We start from the raw sequence: 19,370 nt of genomic DNA, 5'->3' as shown, positions 1-19,370 counted from the left end.
AACAAACTCTAAGAATTTTGCGGAAAATAAGGTAAAACTGCCAAAACTTTTTAAATATTTATAACAAATTATTACAAATATAAATACGCTCATTACTGACTCTCTGACTCACAGACTGACTCTGTAACGCTGTATGAACTTTGTTTTCATGCTCTTAAAGTTTCATTGCTAGTTGCTAACCTGTCCCTCCTGGCATTGCTGCCGAGTCAGTGGCGCAAAGACAACATGCATGGGGGCATAGCGTCGTATTCTGACGAGGCCGATAGTTTCAGCATTTTTGTGATAAAGTAGAGAGCCGCGGCTTAGTTTGCCACGTTTTGGCGACAAACATATTTTTAATATAATTCAAGATGTTGGCCTCCACTTGCATTTTATAATCTGCCAACCACTCTTGTGTCAAGTTCGCAGCGCTAATGATAGCATTTAATTGATCGCGAATATATGTTAAGGTACATTTGAATTGTAGTATGCTAATGTTGATGCGAACTCTATTCAATTGAGCACCTGTCATGATCACTCTGTCAATATGGTTGCCTTCCTAGGGTATATTGAATCGAATTCACAACAAGGAAGGTTATTGAATGACCACAGACAATTAACAATCAATTAAATTTTTCAAGAGGTTCTTCGTTAAAATCAATTTTTTGTCACAAGTGTAAATAAAGTCACAATAACATATTATTGATTCCCCCTTCTATCTTTTGTGTTTCCTCATAAAACGAATACAAACCCAAACAAATATTTAAAAATATTCATTATTAAAAATATGAAATTATCGTAGACAATATCGTAGCCCAAATGTTTAAGAAATAAAGCTATGACCTTAAGATTTTATTCTATTTGTAGTTTTATGTTTGCAATTGATTGCTCGTAATGTGGGAATTTACTTAACTATAGCGAAGTCCTGAAATAATAGCAAAAAAAAAATCTTACTGAGACTTGTTACACAGACAGTGTAATTATTTTGAAATTTTTATAAATATGTTTCAGATAACGTCTTAAATTCCCACATATTGAATTCAGGTAACTGAAATTTGGTTCAAATGACTTCTGTAAGGGATAGTGATCGTTTCGCGAAAACCATTCCGAACGCTCACTAGACTGGAAAATGGTATGCTTCTTCTAACTGGCGCTATCTGCTGAAGTCTCTGCCATATCTCCCCGGGGCTTTCAGGCCGTTAGGACTGGCTGTGATTCACGTGACTCAAAGGAACTGGCGTGATAACGGGACACAAATAACGTTACCATTTTTTTAAACAATCTTCATCGTGAAAACCTACTGTCCTTAACTAGTGCACTCTCTGTTTAAGACGGATACTTTTTTTTATAGGTTCTTAAGAAAAATTTCCGAAATTGTGAGTCCGATATTTAACTTTATAAACAAAACCAACAACTTACATGTAGTACCAGTTCCGCTCTTATCATGTATCCATAAATTAATGTAGTTTTTATCATGTTTAGTTTTTTTCGTGAAAATATTTTGTGAATAGTTGTGTGTTAGAACACTGTACACTGTAAAAGGAAATTGTAAAAGGTACTGAAATAATCACATAAAATTACAGATATTTGTAAATTTTTAACGCTTGGATGAAAGCAACTTTATCGCTATAAAAATGTTTACAGAAATAATGGGTTCGGATTCTTGCCCGGGCATTTATGCTTTGGTTTGTCCCAGTACCTAAAATAGTTATTTATTTGTAAATCGTTCCCTGAATAGCTTTTCAGTCTTAACTGCACACAAAATAATGTCCAATCGTCGAATAATCTATTATATTTACAATGGTTTGATAAAAATATGCTTCTATAAAACATCAATCAAAGTTTAAAAATACGCGCCAGTTTTCGTAAGTGTGGCAAGAAATATTCAGTATTGTTTCCAAAAAAAAAACGTTCTTCATACGAGCAAAAATAACCACAGTAAGGTTTTTTTTTTGCCAAATTAAAATATTTTTACTGCAGCATTACAAGCCATTTTTTTTTGCAACTGGTTTCCGATGGAATGTTTGTAAATGTACAAAAAATAATTCTGATTAGCATAGTCCGTGTTTCAAGATTGGCCGAGTTTTATTTCAGGAACCCTTCTTCGGTCGGTACAACAATAACAGGACTTTTGAATGGCCCGGCCAAAAATAAGTCCTCGCCTTAATTGGCAGACGCCGCCTATTACAAGGAAAAACCGCTGACGCGCAACCCTCATTGAAAAGTGGGGAGTGACGTCAGAAACGGATCCATGGCACGCGCGCAGGAGGGCCTACCCAGTTTTTGTGAACTGCAAAAAAAAGTATTAATTATTAAAGCTAATTAATATATATATATTAAATACCCACCAATATTTCTACATAACCTCATTATCGATAGTAATGTTTTCAAACGAGATCTTTAATATTTGAGTAAGTTTCAGGTGTGTTTGCATGGCAATCAACGTCAATTATGCTTGGTAAGTTTAGTGGTTAAGAGGTGGTGCTAATCACAATATCTGGCCAGGGCGAAGGAGGACCTAGATCCATCCCTGGGTGACTTAATTGGCGTGAGTTGAATGCAGTACCACCTTAATTCGTCGATCAGAGCAATTAGGAAAATTAATAAATATTTGTATACACAACTAAACTCCAGGAAGAAATTACAATTTGAGCGCCATAATTTATACCCATATATTATTTTTTTTAAATTTAATGTGTAAATAAACCAGTTATTCGCATAAATGTTCCGATGCAGCTCTTTCGAGTTCTCTGTACCGTCCGCAACATACCAGAGAGATGCCACGCATGCGTAAACAGGACACATCCGTAGTGGGACATCCGTAGTGGGACATCCGTAGTGGGACAATTTTTCGTGCGTGCAGCCAGCGTTCATTGATTTATTAGACGTTGTCACGTCTAAAAGCATTTAGTTTTGCATTGGCTTGACTGACTGACTCTCAAATCCAATCGGTGCAGCTCTTTCTTAATATAATAAAGAACTTTGGTCTTTCATTTGTAGAGTAGCCTAGCCAATAGTACGATATAATAAAGTTTTGTCTACATACACTGTAAGAAAGGTTTGTTTTCAACGTCAATTTATTTGTTTTTATAAGGCCAAAAAAATACATGCGGTTGATTCAAACTAATAATTTGCAGTAGGAACTCAACTATAATATTGTTAAGGGTAAAAACTCAAAAATTTACATATACAAATTGGTATGGCTGACTATATTTTTGTTACATCAAGGGAATATATATTTTACTATATATAAAATATATTTGTTCGTTTCAAACAAACAGTTTTTTGCTGCCACGGAGGATGATGCTCGGCGTCGCCTAGAGAGAGGTTAACGGAACGAGCCGCGTGCCCTGCACGGTGCGCACCGTGCAGCCGCCAGGTGACCCCCGGCTCCTCCGTGGCGGGGCTCGGACCACCCACTATTTCCCCCACCCTGCCCTGGTCAAGCCCTGCCCCTGGAGGTCACTCCACCCGGCAAGCAACAGCTGCTCTCTCGGCTGACACTCTGCCGCCGTGCTGTCATGATTCTAAGTTATGGCAGTTTCAAGTAATGTATTTCTAAGTTATAGCAGTTCCAAGCAGTGAGTTTCTCAGTTATGGCAGTTGCAAGTAGTGTGTTTCTAAGTATGGAAATTCAGAGTAGTGAGTTTCTACGTCATGGTAGTTCAAAGTAGTGTGTTTCTAAGTTATAGCAGTTCCAGATAGTGTTTTTTCTAAGTAATGGGAGTTATAATTAGAGAGTTTATATGTTATGATAGATCTAAGTCATGGCTGTGATAGGTATAATTTGCGTGTTTCTAAGTTAAATCAGTTATAATTCCTGGGTTTCTGCGTTGTTGTGGTTCTGAGTTATGCGTTTCTATGCGGTGTGTTTCGGCATTGTATGTTTCTAAGTTACTTTTTGTAAGTTATTCATGTTATAACTTCTACAATTCTAATTTGTGTTTATTTTCCTCCAGAATTATAGATTATGACTCTGTTTGAAGTTGTGTGATTCTAAGTTACGTGTGGATTACAACCGCCTCCTTTCCCCCCCTCATCTCTTCTGTTGGCCCCGGGTAGTGTTTGGCTGAATAAATTGACCCCCTGCCTGGAAATAGTTTGCCACGAAAGATTCTCTTGATCATAACGGATTCTCGAAAAAACTATTTGTCCTAAAAAGCATTCACCTCATTACTGAGCCACAAAGATATATTTGACCCGAAAAGTATTTTCTTTATAGGATTTATACACTTTAGTAAAAAATTAAAAAAAATTATGCTATGTCTTTAAGTAGCATTTTCCTCAAATAATTTGTCTCTAATTACCGAATCTCAAAAATTATTTGGTATTTAAGGGGATAGCCTCAGTAGTTTTTACTTTTTTTAGTTTTAGGGGTATCAAAAATAAAACAAAATTGCGCTTATATCCATTTGTTCGAAAAGGTTTTCGTCATTATTAATAAAATATGTCAAAACAATATACGCCCTGAAAAAATATAAATTTTTTCTTCCCCTTAACTGAAACTCTCAATGAGATTGGTCCTCAAAAGTGTTATTTCAAATGAGTTTTCTTCTCAATGCTCAATTTTGAAACTATTAAAAAATAATTTTCCTTGAAAAGCATTTTTCTCGACGGACTTTGCTATTCATAACGTATTAGGTAATATTACACGCACGCACATGCTGGGCTCTCAAATATTCAAGTCAAGAATCACAACCCTTAGTCCACCGAGGCTAAATGAGGAAGGTTGACCTATTTATTTCGGTGTATGATACAAAAATGTTTTGAGGTCATACACTACTTGTAATGTTGCCATTCTTAAGTACGTGTAAAACGCGTGGGAGCCGAAACAGAGCCCCTGATAGGTAGGCACCTACTAAGTCCGTTTTTTTCCAAGGTGCTTTTTTATAATCCACAAACACATGGAAAATCAAATACCTTCTCAAGTGTTCATTAGTTGGTGTCTTTTTCAACACACTCTCCCTGTCACACACGATTCAGTAACATGACTTTCAGGTGTTTTGGTCTTCTAGTCTTTCAGGTGTGTCAAATAACCTGTTTCAAAGACTCGGCTCAATCATTATAGAATCATTTACAATCTCTACTGTCGCCACATTATAACACGAATTTTACAGGTCCTCACTTAAAGGTTTTTGTTCATAAACATATTACCCATGTTTGCTGGAAAATTAAGGCCCCTGTCCACGCGGGCACACATATGGTTGTGCAAAGCTTCGCAAAAATCCACGCGATTTGAAAAATTGCCCAAGATACCCGAGTGGTGTCTGTTTACGAAAAGCATTTAAGAACACGCTGAAGCGGATATGCAGTTTCGTTTCAGTGTTAGAAGATAGAAATAGGCTAAAAAGCCTGTTTTGAGAGAAACTTTTAGGCATTGAAAGCAGTCAAAAGAATTGCATTAAACTTTTATATTCATTTCTTCTCTCCATGAAATGTTGTGGTCAGCGCTCAAATCTCGTTGTTGCCCTATGAACGACGAGAAGACTGCGCGCCAGTCCACAGTATTGCGCTTAGAGGCGATACCGCACTAGAAGCACCAGCGAGCGTCGCACTTATCATCCCACCCCAATAACGCAGCTCACTGAAGCCATGTCATTGGCTTTCTTGCGGGTTCTGTAGATGCACGGAAATATTATAGTTTTCCGACGTTTCGTTATGTTTTATGGTTGCCGTCTTCAGGACAACAGTGACACTGATGGCAGCGACTGCAATGTTTACGGAAATGTAAACTGTGTGTGCCCTTGTGCGGTGCCATTTGTTCTTGGCCATGTATTCCTAGGAAATTGACTGCGGTGGGTGTGATCCGTCACTTGGTGCTGCGAATATTTTTATTAATACCATTCTATCAGGGTGCGTTCGATAGACAAATTAGCGTGAATTAAATGTTTTAAATTTTAACCTACTATAGGATGTAAGCCCTATTTTTCGAAACATTAAAATTCATACGTATAAATTTTAATCAAATTTAAAATTATGTACGACTGCAGAAATTACCCGAAAATTTTTCATAACTTTTGTTTTGTACTCACTGAATACGTAAAAAAGATGGTATAAAACACGCGGATTCATTATTACAAATGCATAATCCACAAATATCCTTCAGAACAACACAATGGGCGTTCAGCAGTCAAAATAATAACTTTAATTTGAAGCAGTCAAATATGTTTTTAATTACGCTGACTAGAGTAAGATTTATGTGTGTTAGAGAATGGAAATAGGTTTTTCAACTATCTAAGCTAAAGTCAACTATAATTAGATTTGAATGACGTAGTTATTTAACTTATATTTGAATGTTTAACAACAGTCATGTCTTGACCAATCCTCTCGGAAGAGTCTGGAAATGCTTGCCGTACTCGGGAAGCTATGAAGGTTCCCTCTCACTGATTCCAATATGAACCCTCTCTTTCAATCTGCATGTGTCTCCAACCATAAGATCAAACTAAATTTGGATATGTGTTGATATGTGACATCGTATGTTCGAGCAGAAAATGGTGCATGACTTCAAAACCATTCAATCTTCTAGTAACAAATTGTTTTTAAGTTTCATGTAATTTATTAACAACGAGAATGTTTAAAAATGACCAAGATATTATGAAATAATTTTTTAAAGTTATCAATACATTAATAACATAATTGATACCAAATATGACAAAACATCTTCTAAAGAAAATTGCAAGTAAAATTCGACAGTGTTTGACATTGTAATCAGTAGTAAAATATTTTAAAATGGCTTTATTTCTCTCATAGCATTTGTCAAAGTTTTTATTATTCTATGTACAAATACACACATAATCAGTGAATGCAATGCTTTTAGTTGTAAACAATTTTCTCAAAAAAGATTCAGTGTGACCATCAATTTAGCAGCCTCTACATTAAACACAAAACATTTTTGTGGGACCACTAAAGAAACTTTAATTAAATATAACCTAGTTGAAATTTTTTTCAGCGTATTTTTTAAGAATTCAGCCCCTTAGGCGCATTACATTGAATTCACTTATTGAAACATAAAACACTTAACATTTTTGGTAATAAAATATTATGAATACTTACTGGATGCTTCTAATGAAAATAATAACTGCCTCCATGAAACAAACCACAACCAATAAGTTAAGGTTTCTTATTTTTAAAGTAATCACTTTCACATGTAAGGGAATTGTAATTAATTAATCCGGAGAGAATTACATGTTTGGTTGTTACACGTGTCAAGTTCAATGAACTGACATATAGTTACACGCTGGGTTTGGCTGTCGACAAACACATGTTACAATACAATTGATTGGTTCGTATTTAACTTTAAGTGCCATCTATCGGCACAGGGCACAACTTTCCGAGTACATTGACTATGAAATGAGAAATTAAAGAAGTTCTGTATTAGTACAAATATTATTTTTGTAATTTTACTGTTAATTTTCTTGTAATTGTACGTAAGACACATGCTTAAAATTATTTTTGTAACTTTACATACGTTTGTATTTTTACGAAAAATACTTCAGTTCAAATTTCAATTTTTTTTACTGTGTAGTTGGCTGTGGCTTGGTTCTGGTGAGAATTCTAAACAACAGTATAAAATAGCTTAACTAACCACTTTTAAAATCATCTGTGAACACTGCCTGCCAAATTTAATTTATTCATCATTCATTTAAATGTATGAACATCTAATTGACAGAGATAATTACAGAAAGACACTTAGAACGAGGAATAATTTTGAATTATCATGAAGAAACACAATCATAATGGCCAACCCCGGATTCGGACTCGTTTTAAACACTGCGCCATCTTGTTCAGTAAGTATCAAAACGATATGGCAGAAGACAAGGAAAATAAAAAATAGTTGCCACGAAGTTAAAAAATTACAGCTTGCGTCATACTGTCTCATAACTTTTCCTGTTAAATCTCGGTTTACCTGCCCTATCGAGATTTTTATTTTCAAGTAATTATTTTTGTTTTAATGAAATTGTTATTTATTTATTACATTAAAAGTATTGCCATATTGAATTTTTGGAAATATAGTCAGCCTTATCACAATAAATATCCATATACATTCAAACATGTTCAGTTAAGAGAGTACAAATTAATTCTGCAGATCGAGATATGACCACAGAGGCATCGTTTGAAAAAGAAAACTAGTATGGATTTTTGTCTTGAGGGGTCTGATAAGGCCTGACAGATAGGTGCTGCTACGAGGGCTGGCAGTCCTCAGAGTTTGAAAAGCGGGCAGTCGCGGGAGCTCACGTGGTCCGTGCCGGCCGACCAGTAGCTAGCTACGGGCACAGAGCAGTAGAGAAGGCGGGCTTGACTTACGGTGCCTACCTTGGAGGTGTGGGTCCGCAGGCTGGACTCGGTGGCGAAGCCCTTGCCGCAGATGTTGCAGTGAAAGGGCCGGTTCTTGGCGCGCTCGACCTGCGCGTCGTGGTTGCGCAGGTGCTGCTGCAGGTTGGAGAGCTGGATGAAGGCGCGGCCGCACTCGGGGAGGTGGCACTTGTAGGGCCGCTCGCCTGCACGGGGCAACACACGCGTCAGCCACCCGCGAGTTCAATGCTATTACAGTCACTTCATCAACATTTCAGTTAATAATGAACGAGCTCAGCGAAGAATATCCAATTAATAAAGTTCAGGCTAATGGTATTTTGTATGGCACTGGGTCGAAGGACTAAAGCAATCAGCAAAAAAAAAAAAAAGGGCTGAAATAGCATTTTTGTTCTTTTCTACACTGTTTTTAGCGCATTTTGTAAACGCATTTGGCTTCAAAAGATTTGCCGACAGACAAATTAGAGTTTGTCGTGGTGTTGTGACTCTACACTATTAAATCTGTCGTGCAGGAACGCTGCGCGACAGTTTGTCGGGTTTGTCGTGTCGTGTTCGTCGTGGCATTGTGACAACCGGTTTACCCTAGTCATGGGTGAAATTAGCGGTTGCAATGACCACGAGGATAGACTCCACGATCCCCTACGTACTCGAGCAAATGCCACGTGCTCATTGGCTCCTGGCTTGTGAGACCTGTCAACTGGGATGCTTCCGATTCGATACTTCTTTAGTTGAAGGTTTTTCATCGGCTCAGAGTCCTTCAGATAAACTGTGAGCCAATAGCAGAAGCAATATGAAGGTACACGTGTTTGAATTCTAGTATAACTCGAGATGAACCTGTGAAATTTTTCCGGTCTCTATACTAATGAAATGTATTTGTGTCAGTGCTGTGCCAGCGGTGCTTCCAGTCTTAGTGAGAGTTGAGCGGTAACATTAACATTATACCGCGGAGAACTGAAGATAAAGGTGTATTGCAAGTACAGAAACTGTACAGCTTTTTCAGGTCTAAAATTAAGTCTTAAAACATGTGTTTTAGTCATTTTCACTCTTATCAAAATACTTTCTTTAAAACGACATAAGGAAACAGAGCTATTTTTCAGCTTTTCGTAAACAGACACCACTATGATATTTTGAGCAGTTTTTAAATATTATTATTATTTTTTGTTAAGTTCTGCACATTCAATAGAAGTTATAAAAAGGGGGAGATATTTTTCACTCATTAGACGGCAATAAGTTATGCCAACACCAGCAGTTTAAATTATTTTTTTTTTTGGCCGAGCCATTCTGGAAGCGTTTGCTTCCGCGCATTTTTTTTTTTGCTGTGGTTGGTGTACCGGCAGCGAAGACACGTGACTGAACGAATGCCAACCAATCGTGAAATACGTAGTGTTTTAACAAACAGCTAGTCTCGACATTCTTTCCCTAAGAATTAATGCTCAAAATATTTAACTATGCAATAATCTCTCTAGAAAATACCATAATGAATATGTCAATTTTCAAAGCGGATTAATTTTGCTTTATGCTGGAATTCAAACACATATACCTTCATATTGCTTCTGTGATTGGCCACAGTTTATCTAAAGGACTTTGAGCCAACGAAAAACCTTCAACCAAAGAAGTATTGAATCGGAAGCACCTCAGTTGACAGGTCTCACAAGTCAGTAGCCAATGAGCATGTGGAATTTGCCCGAGTATGTAGGGGCTCGTGAAGTCTATCCTAGAGGTCTTTGAAAACACGAATTTTTCCAGTCCATAATGATAGATAACATGGTGCCATGTTGAACTACATATGTAAACAATTCTTTAGGTTAAGAACTTATAGTACACACCCTAAATACCAAACTTAAAACTATTGCAGATGAAGTGAACTTTAAGTACTGATTTCCAGTATTTTTTTTCTTAACATTTCACATTGAGAGAGCAAGTTTAAGCACGTTCTTAACATATTTTTTACATTGTAAAAACCCTACCAAGCTGGTAATACACTGTAACAAATGATATTCATCTTAAACTTAGAAAGAAGACCAGTTACAAAATATCCACGAAATTGAATGAATACGTTTGACGACTCATCCACATCGCAGTCATTAAAGACGAATTATTTCAAGGAACTTCTTAAGTTTCCGGATGCCCTAGCAAAAGTATGATTACTGAGTTTTCGTGCGTCGATCATGGACGTAACTAGGATAATCTTGGAGTGTTCACAAGACCTTCAAGAACCGGTCTGCAGCAGATACTCTCTTCTACCTCCCAAGCTCCTGATTGCCCTTATCGTATCCGACCACCGCTCTTGCTATCCAGCGGGATCGCGTAACTTTACGAACATACAGTTGTCTGGAAGAATTTTTTGCGCATTCAATAATTTAACTTTTATGCTATCGTTAGGGGCACGCATTTTTCGCGAAATGATCTGAACTATTATTAGACTGGAACCAGGTACACCCGCACCTGTGGTTTCTTTTTTGTGATTGGCGGCCGTCTGCGAGAGCAGTCGTGGCCTTATTTGACCGAGTCACTCAGGACGCGTTTACTTCCGCACTTAACCACTGTGACTGATGTTGTTACAATCGATATGTACCTGAGAGAAACTCACACAATCAGGGAACACAGACGGCGCGACAGTGTTTTAACTTTCATCTAGTCTCTAAATCTTTTCGCGAAATCTGCATGACACTATTCTAGTCCATAACAAGGGGTCAATAAGTAAGGGCAGGCATTTTTCGCGAAAAGATATGAACACTTATTAGACTGCAACAAGGTATGCCCGGACCTGTGGTTTCTCCCTTGTGATTGGCGGCCGTCTGCGAGAGAAGTCGTTACCTTATCTGACTGACCGAGCCACTCAGGACGTGTTTACTTCCGCACTGAACCACTGTGATTGGTGTTGTTACAATCGATATGTATCTGGGAGAAACTCACCCAATCACGAAACACAGACGATGCTACAGTGTTTTAACTTTCATCTAGTCTCTAAATCTTTTCTCGAAATCTGCATGCCCCTATCAATCAGGTGTGCATACCTTTTACAATCTACGCTGTCGTCGAAACAGTGACGCGAGCACTGCGCGGATACGGCGTGTGAAGACGACAAGACTACTTCTGTGAAGACGCGACAAAAGAAAATCGCGGGCCGCGAGACAGCGCAAAGGGGTCGGGACCCCAGCTCCACGCGGGGATAAAGGGTCGCCTGCACCCAGCCGCAAGCCTCTAACGACCGCATCGGGCCTTCATCAACCGTTGAAACACAGCTTGCCGCGGCAACCCGAAACTCGTTTAATGACGAACAAGGGGGGGAAGGAAGGAGGGAGGGGGTAGGAAGCCAGAGAGCGAGGGAAAAAAACCGCCAGTGTTCTAGGGTAATTCAAAAGGACACAGGTATTCAAGAAGTGTATATTATGTGCTCGCCGACTGTATGAAAGTGAGGTTGCCACACAGACGTGCGACGCCTGTTTTTTTTTTTTTTTACATTCACACCGAAATAAGAGTTTACTGTATTCATAGCAACCAAAAATCGTTTACGTCTTTAACTGCGATTGATGCTAAACATAAAAATAATTAATAAACATTACTACCCCTTAAAGGTCTTTACTGAGATATAATCTTTTTTGGTTATTTTATAACTTTTTTATTTAAGGTTATGCGTCTTAACAACAGCAAGAAACAATATTTTTAAAAATTTCTCTGTTTGGCAGCAAAATATAATTAAGTCTTTGATGTAACTACAAAATCTTAAAATAATCAAAATCTTAAAAAGGTGTAGCTAGGACCAAATTATCGCAATTGTGTTGAGAAAGGCAGGAGTAAGTTGATTAATTTTTTTTTAAATGTTAACGAAATCGGTGAATAAAATCAACCCTACGTTATGTACTTAAGTAAAAAAAACATTATAATATGAAGGGTTTTCAAACCAAGAAAAAATTCGAATAATTTATTCTCTTTATGTGGTATGAAACATTAACAAAAATTGCATACTAAATTGTCCGTAAGATTATGAACATTGATTCATGGGAAAAGTTTTGTCAAAACGTAAACATGTGTTTCTTATACTTTGATATTTGTCTGTGTGAGATACAATGAATCATAAATAAACGTAAATTATCAATGTATGCAACCATTAAAATTGTGTCTGTAGACATTATAAGACGCTTGGGCATTTATTTTCTGTTATGAATTTGATCCCAACAGGACAAGGTATGTGAATCAGAAGGATTTAGTTAAATAACTTTAAATAACCCATAATATTATTAACATTTTTTTACCGCAACATAAGCACGGAATGGGAACCGATATCCGACTTCTTCGTTTCAACATTTTGTAGGGCACCAAAAATTGTAGATCGCTTGACGGAAAAAATTTGGCTTCTTTAAAACAAACTATGGAACTAATATTATTATTTTAATAATTTTTGAGAATTATTTTAAAAATTACAATACTGTCAATAGACAAAATGTGTGCTCTATGCTTAAAGGAAGGCGATTTTTTTTACATCTATGTGTAAAATATTTCTGTGTGGCAATCCCATTTTTTTTTTAACCAACCAATTCAAAACATTTCCCGACAACACCTCATATCGCCACCACAGGTTATTTCCACTACACCATTCCAAATATATTTGTAATTTAACGTAGATGGTGATTTATTTTGCCATGCAATTTTTAATTCATCGCTAATAATTGGACTGTAAGCGAAAAAAAAGTCAGTTTTTAAATATTTCACGATATACGAGTATGCATCTTTCCGTACAGATAATCCAGTTCATCTGCCCTCCAACATACTCAAGTCGCTCTGCCAGTATATAACCCCCCCCCCCCCCCCCTGGTGACGTGTGTTACCGTACGCGCGGCACAAGGCGTGAGGCGGCTGGAACACTCTCCCCAGCGCGCAGAAACAATTGCCTATGCTAAACAACTGGGCGGAAGACAAAAAAAAATATCCCGACAAAAACAAAAGGGAGATCTCCAAGCCGGAATCCCGAACCTGGTCCCCACATTGTCCAAGGGGCCTGCCAGCCCCCGGCACAATAATCAAACTACTTTATTCCTAATTTTACGTCTAACCTTCCCCGCGCCTTCTCCACTTCCCTTAGTCCATTCATTCCTTCCCTCGCCTTACTTCTGCCCCCTTCTTGCGAGGAACGAAGAGGTTTTTTTTTGGGGGGGGGGGGAGGGGGGGAATTTTTCCCCGGTTCGAGGTGTCTACGAAAATAGCTTTCTGTCTTTTGTTTCACGCGATGCCATTGTAAATTAGAAATACGCCCGTTGCAGCTGTTGAGATGTTTCGATGACGTCACAGCTGCTTCTGTCCGCGGCAACCCACAGAGCTTCTCCGCTGAACTGGTGTGAACGAGTGCGGGGCGAAACATCCCAACTGCCCTACGAGACCCGGCGTGTATTTATACTCCCTGTCCCCGGTTGAGGTCGATGCTCCTATACTTTCGTACTTAACTGAGCTAACATATTTTGGTAGCTATTCAAATGTAATATACATATATTTAAGTAACACTTCGAGTATATTTCTGTAACTTTACAAACACATTGTTTTAGAATTTGTAACTATGTTCGGGCTCATAAACCATGTTTTTTCTTCATTTTTTATCACGGTGTCTTGAGAAAAAAATATACAGATATTTACTACTCGTTATTTAGTGTTGTTGAAATATTAGACATGCTGTCTGACTTATTTCGTTATGTTCACAATGGAGAAATATTTTTTTTTATTTACACAGCTGTAAAATACGTCAAAAGTACTCAAAAAAAAATTATGATTGTAGGAACCAAATTTCTGGCACTCACAACGCATTTAAACTGTTCATGATAGGTTATTGGTTCCCTAGCAATTTTGTTGAACATACACGGTAATACCAAAACAGAACTGTGTAGTGTATTCCTCAAAGAACAACAGGTTTTTTTTTCTACGCTGAAATCCACGCAGTTAAAATTGTTTCAATGTTTAAGAAAGAAACTATTTTTAAAAATATTAAATTCTGATGTTATAAATAATAAAGTGCACATTTTCTAACAAACTGCTGTATTTATCTATGCGGCAGCTCCATGTTTACCATTCAATATAGTTTTTTAAACGGCACGTCAGTTATTATTACTGATGTGCACACTTCTCTTAGCAACGTACTTATTATTTCTTGATAATTTCTCTGCACCTTCATGAAAATTATTTTCATATGTTTATGCATGTTTATGTATGTTAATTGTTGTCTAAAATTTTTTAGTTAAGTTATTTTGAATAATCAGCTGCACATCCAAATTTAGTTTATTTATGTAGTTTAAAATCTCAGCAGCCATAAAGTTACAGTACTAAGCTACAAAAACATACTTTTTAATGCAATAGCGTTATATCTTTATGTACAAAAGTACTTATGTTTTTGGCAAATTACATGATATTTGGCCGTAACAATATTTGTTGTAAACCGGTTTCTGGCTGAACAATTCGAGAGTAAAATAAATAAATAATAAATAAAGTAAATATTACTTTACAATAGGTACTTTACAAACTAGAGTTGCGTCTGTTTAACAGTCGTGTTTGGCATATGGTAGCATGATTTGTTATAATACTCTGTGTAATTCATTAAAAAAAATTCTGACGCCTGTACGGAAGTTTGACTGCTTCAACCCTTTCAACCCTGAAATTTGACTACATAGATAACTATCTCAATTTTTCCCTTTTTTTTCCTTTTTCTAAGTAATACTTTTAAAGTCGTATTTTATATATTTTTGTCACTAAAATATAGAAGTAGGTATTAAGAGTTTAGTGTTCTAGATTATATTGTTTCAATAATTTTGTGTTTTTTCATATAATTTACACTGAATGCACAATAGATAATGATTAATTGATTATAAATTGTTTTTAACAATTCAATAAATGCTTAATCAAGGACTTCAAGAAATGTATAGGTCAAGTTATATTTCCTCCCTAGCATGAATTGGGAGCATGTACTTGTGCAGTGTATAGTTTTGAAAAACATGTTGTATGTAGCATTTGTCGTAAAAAAATTTAATTTTAGTATAACGTCTATAATAATCACAATATTGGGTTCTCATACAAACATAGAAATCTTATGTTCCGTGGAAGTCACATAAAAATTAGTTTTTAAGATTAATGTCTGGTGTTCCCAAACTAAATAGTTTTACGACAAATTCTACATACAAACAGTAAATTCAAAAACTGTATTCAACCTGATTTAAAGTTCTCAGTTCATGCTTGGACTGAAAAATAAATTAATTTTTAGAGGTTCTTAAAACTATTAACGAAGCACTAATTGAGTTGATAAATCTTCGTGCAAACTAACATCCATAGTCAAATGGCCTGTCTGGACGTTTACATGCAATTTACAAAAATTTCAAGATTTATTTAAGGTGACTGATTGCGAATAGGTTTTAAGAGCCACCGCACGTTTCCATGGTAGTGTTGTTTGATAACATTTGAATATTAATATGTAAGGGTAGACATTTTTCGCGAAAAAAACTGAACTCCCATTAGACTCCAATACAGTATGCCTGAGCCAGCTGTTCCTTCATTGTAATTGGCGGCCGTGTGCAAGAGAAGACATTGCAGTATTGTAGTCGTGTACCTGAAATTAATTAGACCAATGACGAAACACGGACGATGCTATAATGTTCTCTCAGCTAGTCTCGAAATATTTTCGCAAAAATACGTGCCCTTAGTACTAGCGGTTATAAGGGTGTTTTCACGGAATTTTTTTTTTGTTGTGAAAAATCTAAAAAAAAATATTTTAACTAGAACTGCCGGGAGACTGCATTAAAAAAATCGTAGGGTGACCTATTGAAGTTTCACAGAGGCGCGATACTGGTGCGAGGTCTGTACGCCAGTCGTGTGCCTGGCGCGTAGAGGCTGCGAGGCGTGTTATTAGCGAGGCAATGTCGCCCTTAGCGCCAACTTTCTTTAAGTGTCGTCAGAAGTTTAAGAGTACTCTCAAACTCTATGTATTTCTAATGGTCTCACAAATTGTGGGCTTTCTCGTCGGAGACTTGCCTCTCGTGACGTGACACTTCGGGCATACTCGGAAAGTGTCCATCGATAGATTTACATCTACGATCCTCCCCTGAAATTCCACTTTATTTGTTCAATTACTATAGAAAAGGCCACAACCGTAAAAATAAAACAAAAAATATGGCTGACAGAAGTAGTGCGACCCGCAAGCAGACACCCAGGTGCACAGCAAGTGAAAAGTCAAGGCAGGTTCACGGATGGAGTCGAAATCGCGGTCGACAGCCTAGCAATCACTGACATCGAGAGACGGACATTCCCGAAACTGCTGGAAGGACCACGAGAGGCCAGCCTCAAACGAGAAAGCCTGCACAATTTGTAGGCAGCCCAGACAAGCGTAAGGCTCGAGCTGCTATCGTGCGTCCAGCCATGTGGACCCCTGAGGACGACGGGAAGTCTGCTATCACAGTGGGCTCCGGACATACCAGAGGCATCGAGCCAGCGACCCCCTACCAGGCCTTAAGCGTAGAGCGCCTCAGCAGTCGGCTGAAACGCCACGAGTTAGCTGCAGAAAGTGACATGCTTCCACATCGAGTATTTTTAGATCCCACTCCTCAGGCACGCGTTCCCCATAACCGTCAATAACCAGCGAGTGGAAGTTCGTCCTCGCTTTTGTTTCAGCCTCGACCAGCTCTTCAGCTGTAGAAGAAAGCCTGTGGCGAGAGAGGGAGACAAGGCAGGATGTCAGAATAAGGCATATCAAGCAGGAAAAACAAATCTCATTCCGAAACTTTCCCCTATAAAGAAACATGAAAAAGAAGACGTGGTTGCGTTCTCCTTTTTAAATAACACAAGCTTTACACGGAAACAAAACATGACGATAGGAAAATCATGTCATTACAGTGATAAGAGTTTTGCAATTCCTGTCCTACTTAACTTCCGGGATACTAAATCGTGTAACTAATATTTTCAACGGTTTTGCAACCAACAAATCAGACAGTGCATAATTGCCACAAGTGCAAGAATAATTGCTATTATGAAACATGACCAAGTTCATAACTTGGCTTACACCAAACAAACGAAACCTAAAGTAAAAATACACAATTAAGTAAACTTTTTCCAATGTTCTTTAGTACGTTATTTCTAAAAATATTGACGTTATAACGTCTTATAAATCGATGAACGCCGGCTGCACGCACGAAAAAGCATGACTCATTGTCACGTTCCGCCTGAGCCGAGCGTGCAAGCGAGAGCGCGGAACAAGCGATAGAGATGCACGATCGGCTTGTGACGCATCTATCTCTCTTCCACTCCATCGGCCGATGCCTCTGAGTAGAAGAGAGACAGCGGCAGCACACAACCTACACGTGAACTATTTTGTCAACTGTTTATAAAGTGAAGTGAAAAGTTAATGTGGTTTCCATTGTTTATAACAACAATTGCGGCAAAAAGGTAATTAATTCTTGCATTTTAAGAGTTTGATTAGCGATATAATCTCATATATTTGTTCTTTGATTATTAAAAAAAAGTAGCATCGATCGGCGAGTGCAGTAATAATTGGTTATGTTACAATTCTGACAAAAAATTATTATCTCATATAAACGATCGTATAAAAAGTCAACTTCTTTTATTTAGTATTCAAAGAAAAAAATTGTAATTTTCAATTAACTCCTTCCTTGTATTATAAAAAATAATGATAATTCAGTGATAATACTTCAATTAAATTCATAAAATTATGCTGTTTTTCATGAATGTTTTCTTATGACGTTATCACGTAAAATTATTGTCCGTAAACCGACTTTACTGACAAACCACCTTTTTTTATTTCATACATACGTTAAGATATTAATGGTTTTTTAGGCCATGTCATTATTTTGTTTTGTTTCAGATATGAAATGATTGTTACATTTGAAAATCTCTTTGCTTGCAGCGTAGCCTTATGAAATTTTTAATAAATGTTCTTTATTTATTCATACAAACTAATATATAGTTTATATTCAAAAAATAATTTTAAATTTTCTATTTATGTAAACAGTTTTTTCGGTCGACAAACAAATATTTATGTGGCAGCCTAAAATACTAAAGAACCACAAAACTTGCGTTTTTATTTATCGTCAGGTTAAGATGCACGCGTTACGACGTTAATACTGGATATACAACTTTGCATCCAACCCAGAACTATAAGTCAGTTAGAATCACTATAAAAATATAAACCAAACTATGTGCTGAGCCTATTCAAAATATTACATGAAATAATAGCAGCCGATGAAATCACGACAATAACTTGATTGTATACAACCTGTTTAATCTAACGTGACACCGGAAAATTAAGCGGATTTCGCTGGTTTTTTCACAGCGTTGCCCCAGACAGAAGAATTCCACAGGTTAAATTTGACTGATTGCTTCTTTCATAAAGCCTTTCCTGGTAATGTTAGGCGAGAGAAGTCCTTAGCGCACTCTGATGTACCACTGAAAGGAGTATGCTGTGCTTAAGACCTGCAATTCATTTCTCAGGTGACACACGTGCCCTGTACAAATTAGTTCCACTTACAAGATGAGAAAGAAAGAGCTACAGAGATTTCTGAAGAAAAATAAATTGTCATAGAAATATTTTGGCAGATACAACTAATTATATAGCAGAATTTTTTTTTAAGAGACTTTGAAACTGTTTATATAAGAAAACAAAATTTTTATAGACAAAATATGTCCTTATCTATGAGAGGAAAACGTAGATATATTTAACAGTTTTCTATAGTTGTGACTTCTGAGAATAAAATTAATGATAATATACCTAAGTGAAAGGTTTTGAATGCGAATAATAACGCTTTTGTTTTAAAACTAAAATATTTTTACAAAGTTTTTATAAAGAATTAGTGTACCTGACCTTACATAAAAAACAATTTACAATTTTTATATCCGCTTTAATGCCCAACAGGAGCTACTCTAGAAAACCACAAAATTGCTGATTTATTGACCTCTTGTAAATAATTATGTATCCTCTACATACGCTTCTAAATGTCCCCCGTTCATCAACAATTCTTTTGAGATATCTCTAGTTTGGGTTTACGTGGTTCCATATTTTTAGGTAGATATCAAAGAAAGAATCTCTATTGTAGTCGTTA

General features: G+C 36.9%; 1 protein-coding gene across 3 annotated transcripts in view; it reads right to left on the bottom strand.

The window, feature by feature from the left end:
• The window catches only part of LOC134529223 (zinc finger protein 628-like), a 384,650-nt gene that overhangs the window by 130,511 nt on the left and 234,769 nt on the right, over window positions 1-19,370 (bottom strand). For all 3 annotated transcript variants that reach the window (XM_063363097.1, XM_063363096.1, XM_063363098.1), the window contains one exon: window positions 8,293-8,477. In XM_063363097.1, coding sequence (XP_063219167.1) covers window positions 8,293-8,477 — 185 coding nt within the window. The remainder of the gene's footprint in view (window positions 1-8,292; window positions 8,478-19,370) is intronic.

This window comes from Bacillus rossius, chromosome 2 (genome assembly GCF_032445375.1).
Source record: "Bacillus rossius redtenbacheri isolate Brsri chromosome 2, Brsri_v3, whole genome shotgun sequence".
Taxonomy (NCBI): domain Eukaryota; kingdom Metazoa; phylum Arthropoda; class Insecta; order Phasmatodea; family Bacillidae; genus Bacillus; species Bacillus rossius.
Note: the sequence above shows the minus strand (reverse complement) of the source record. Positions and strands in the feature narration are given on the sequence as shown.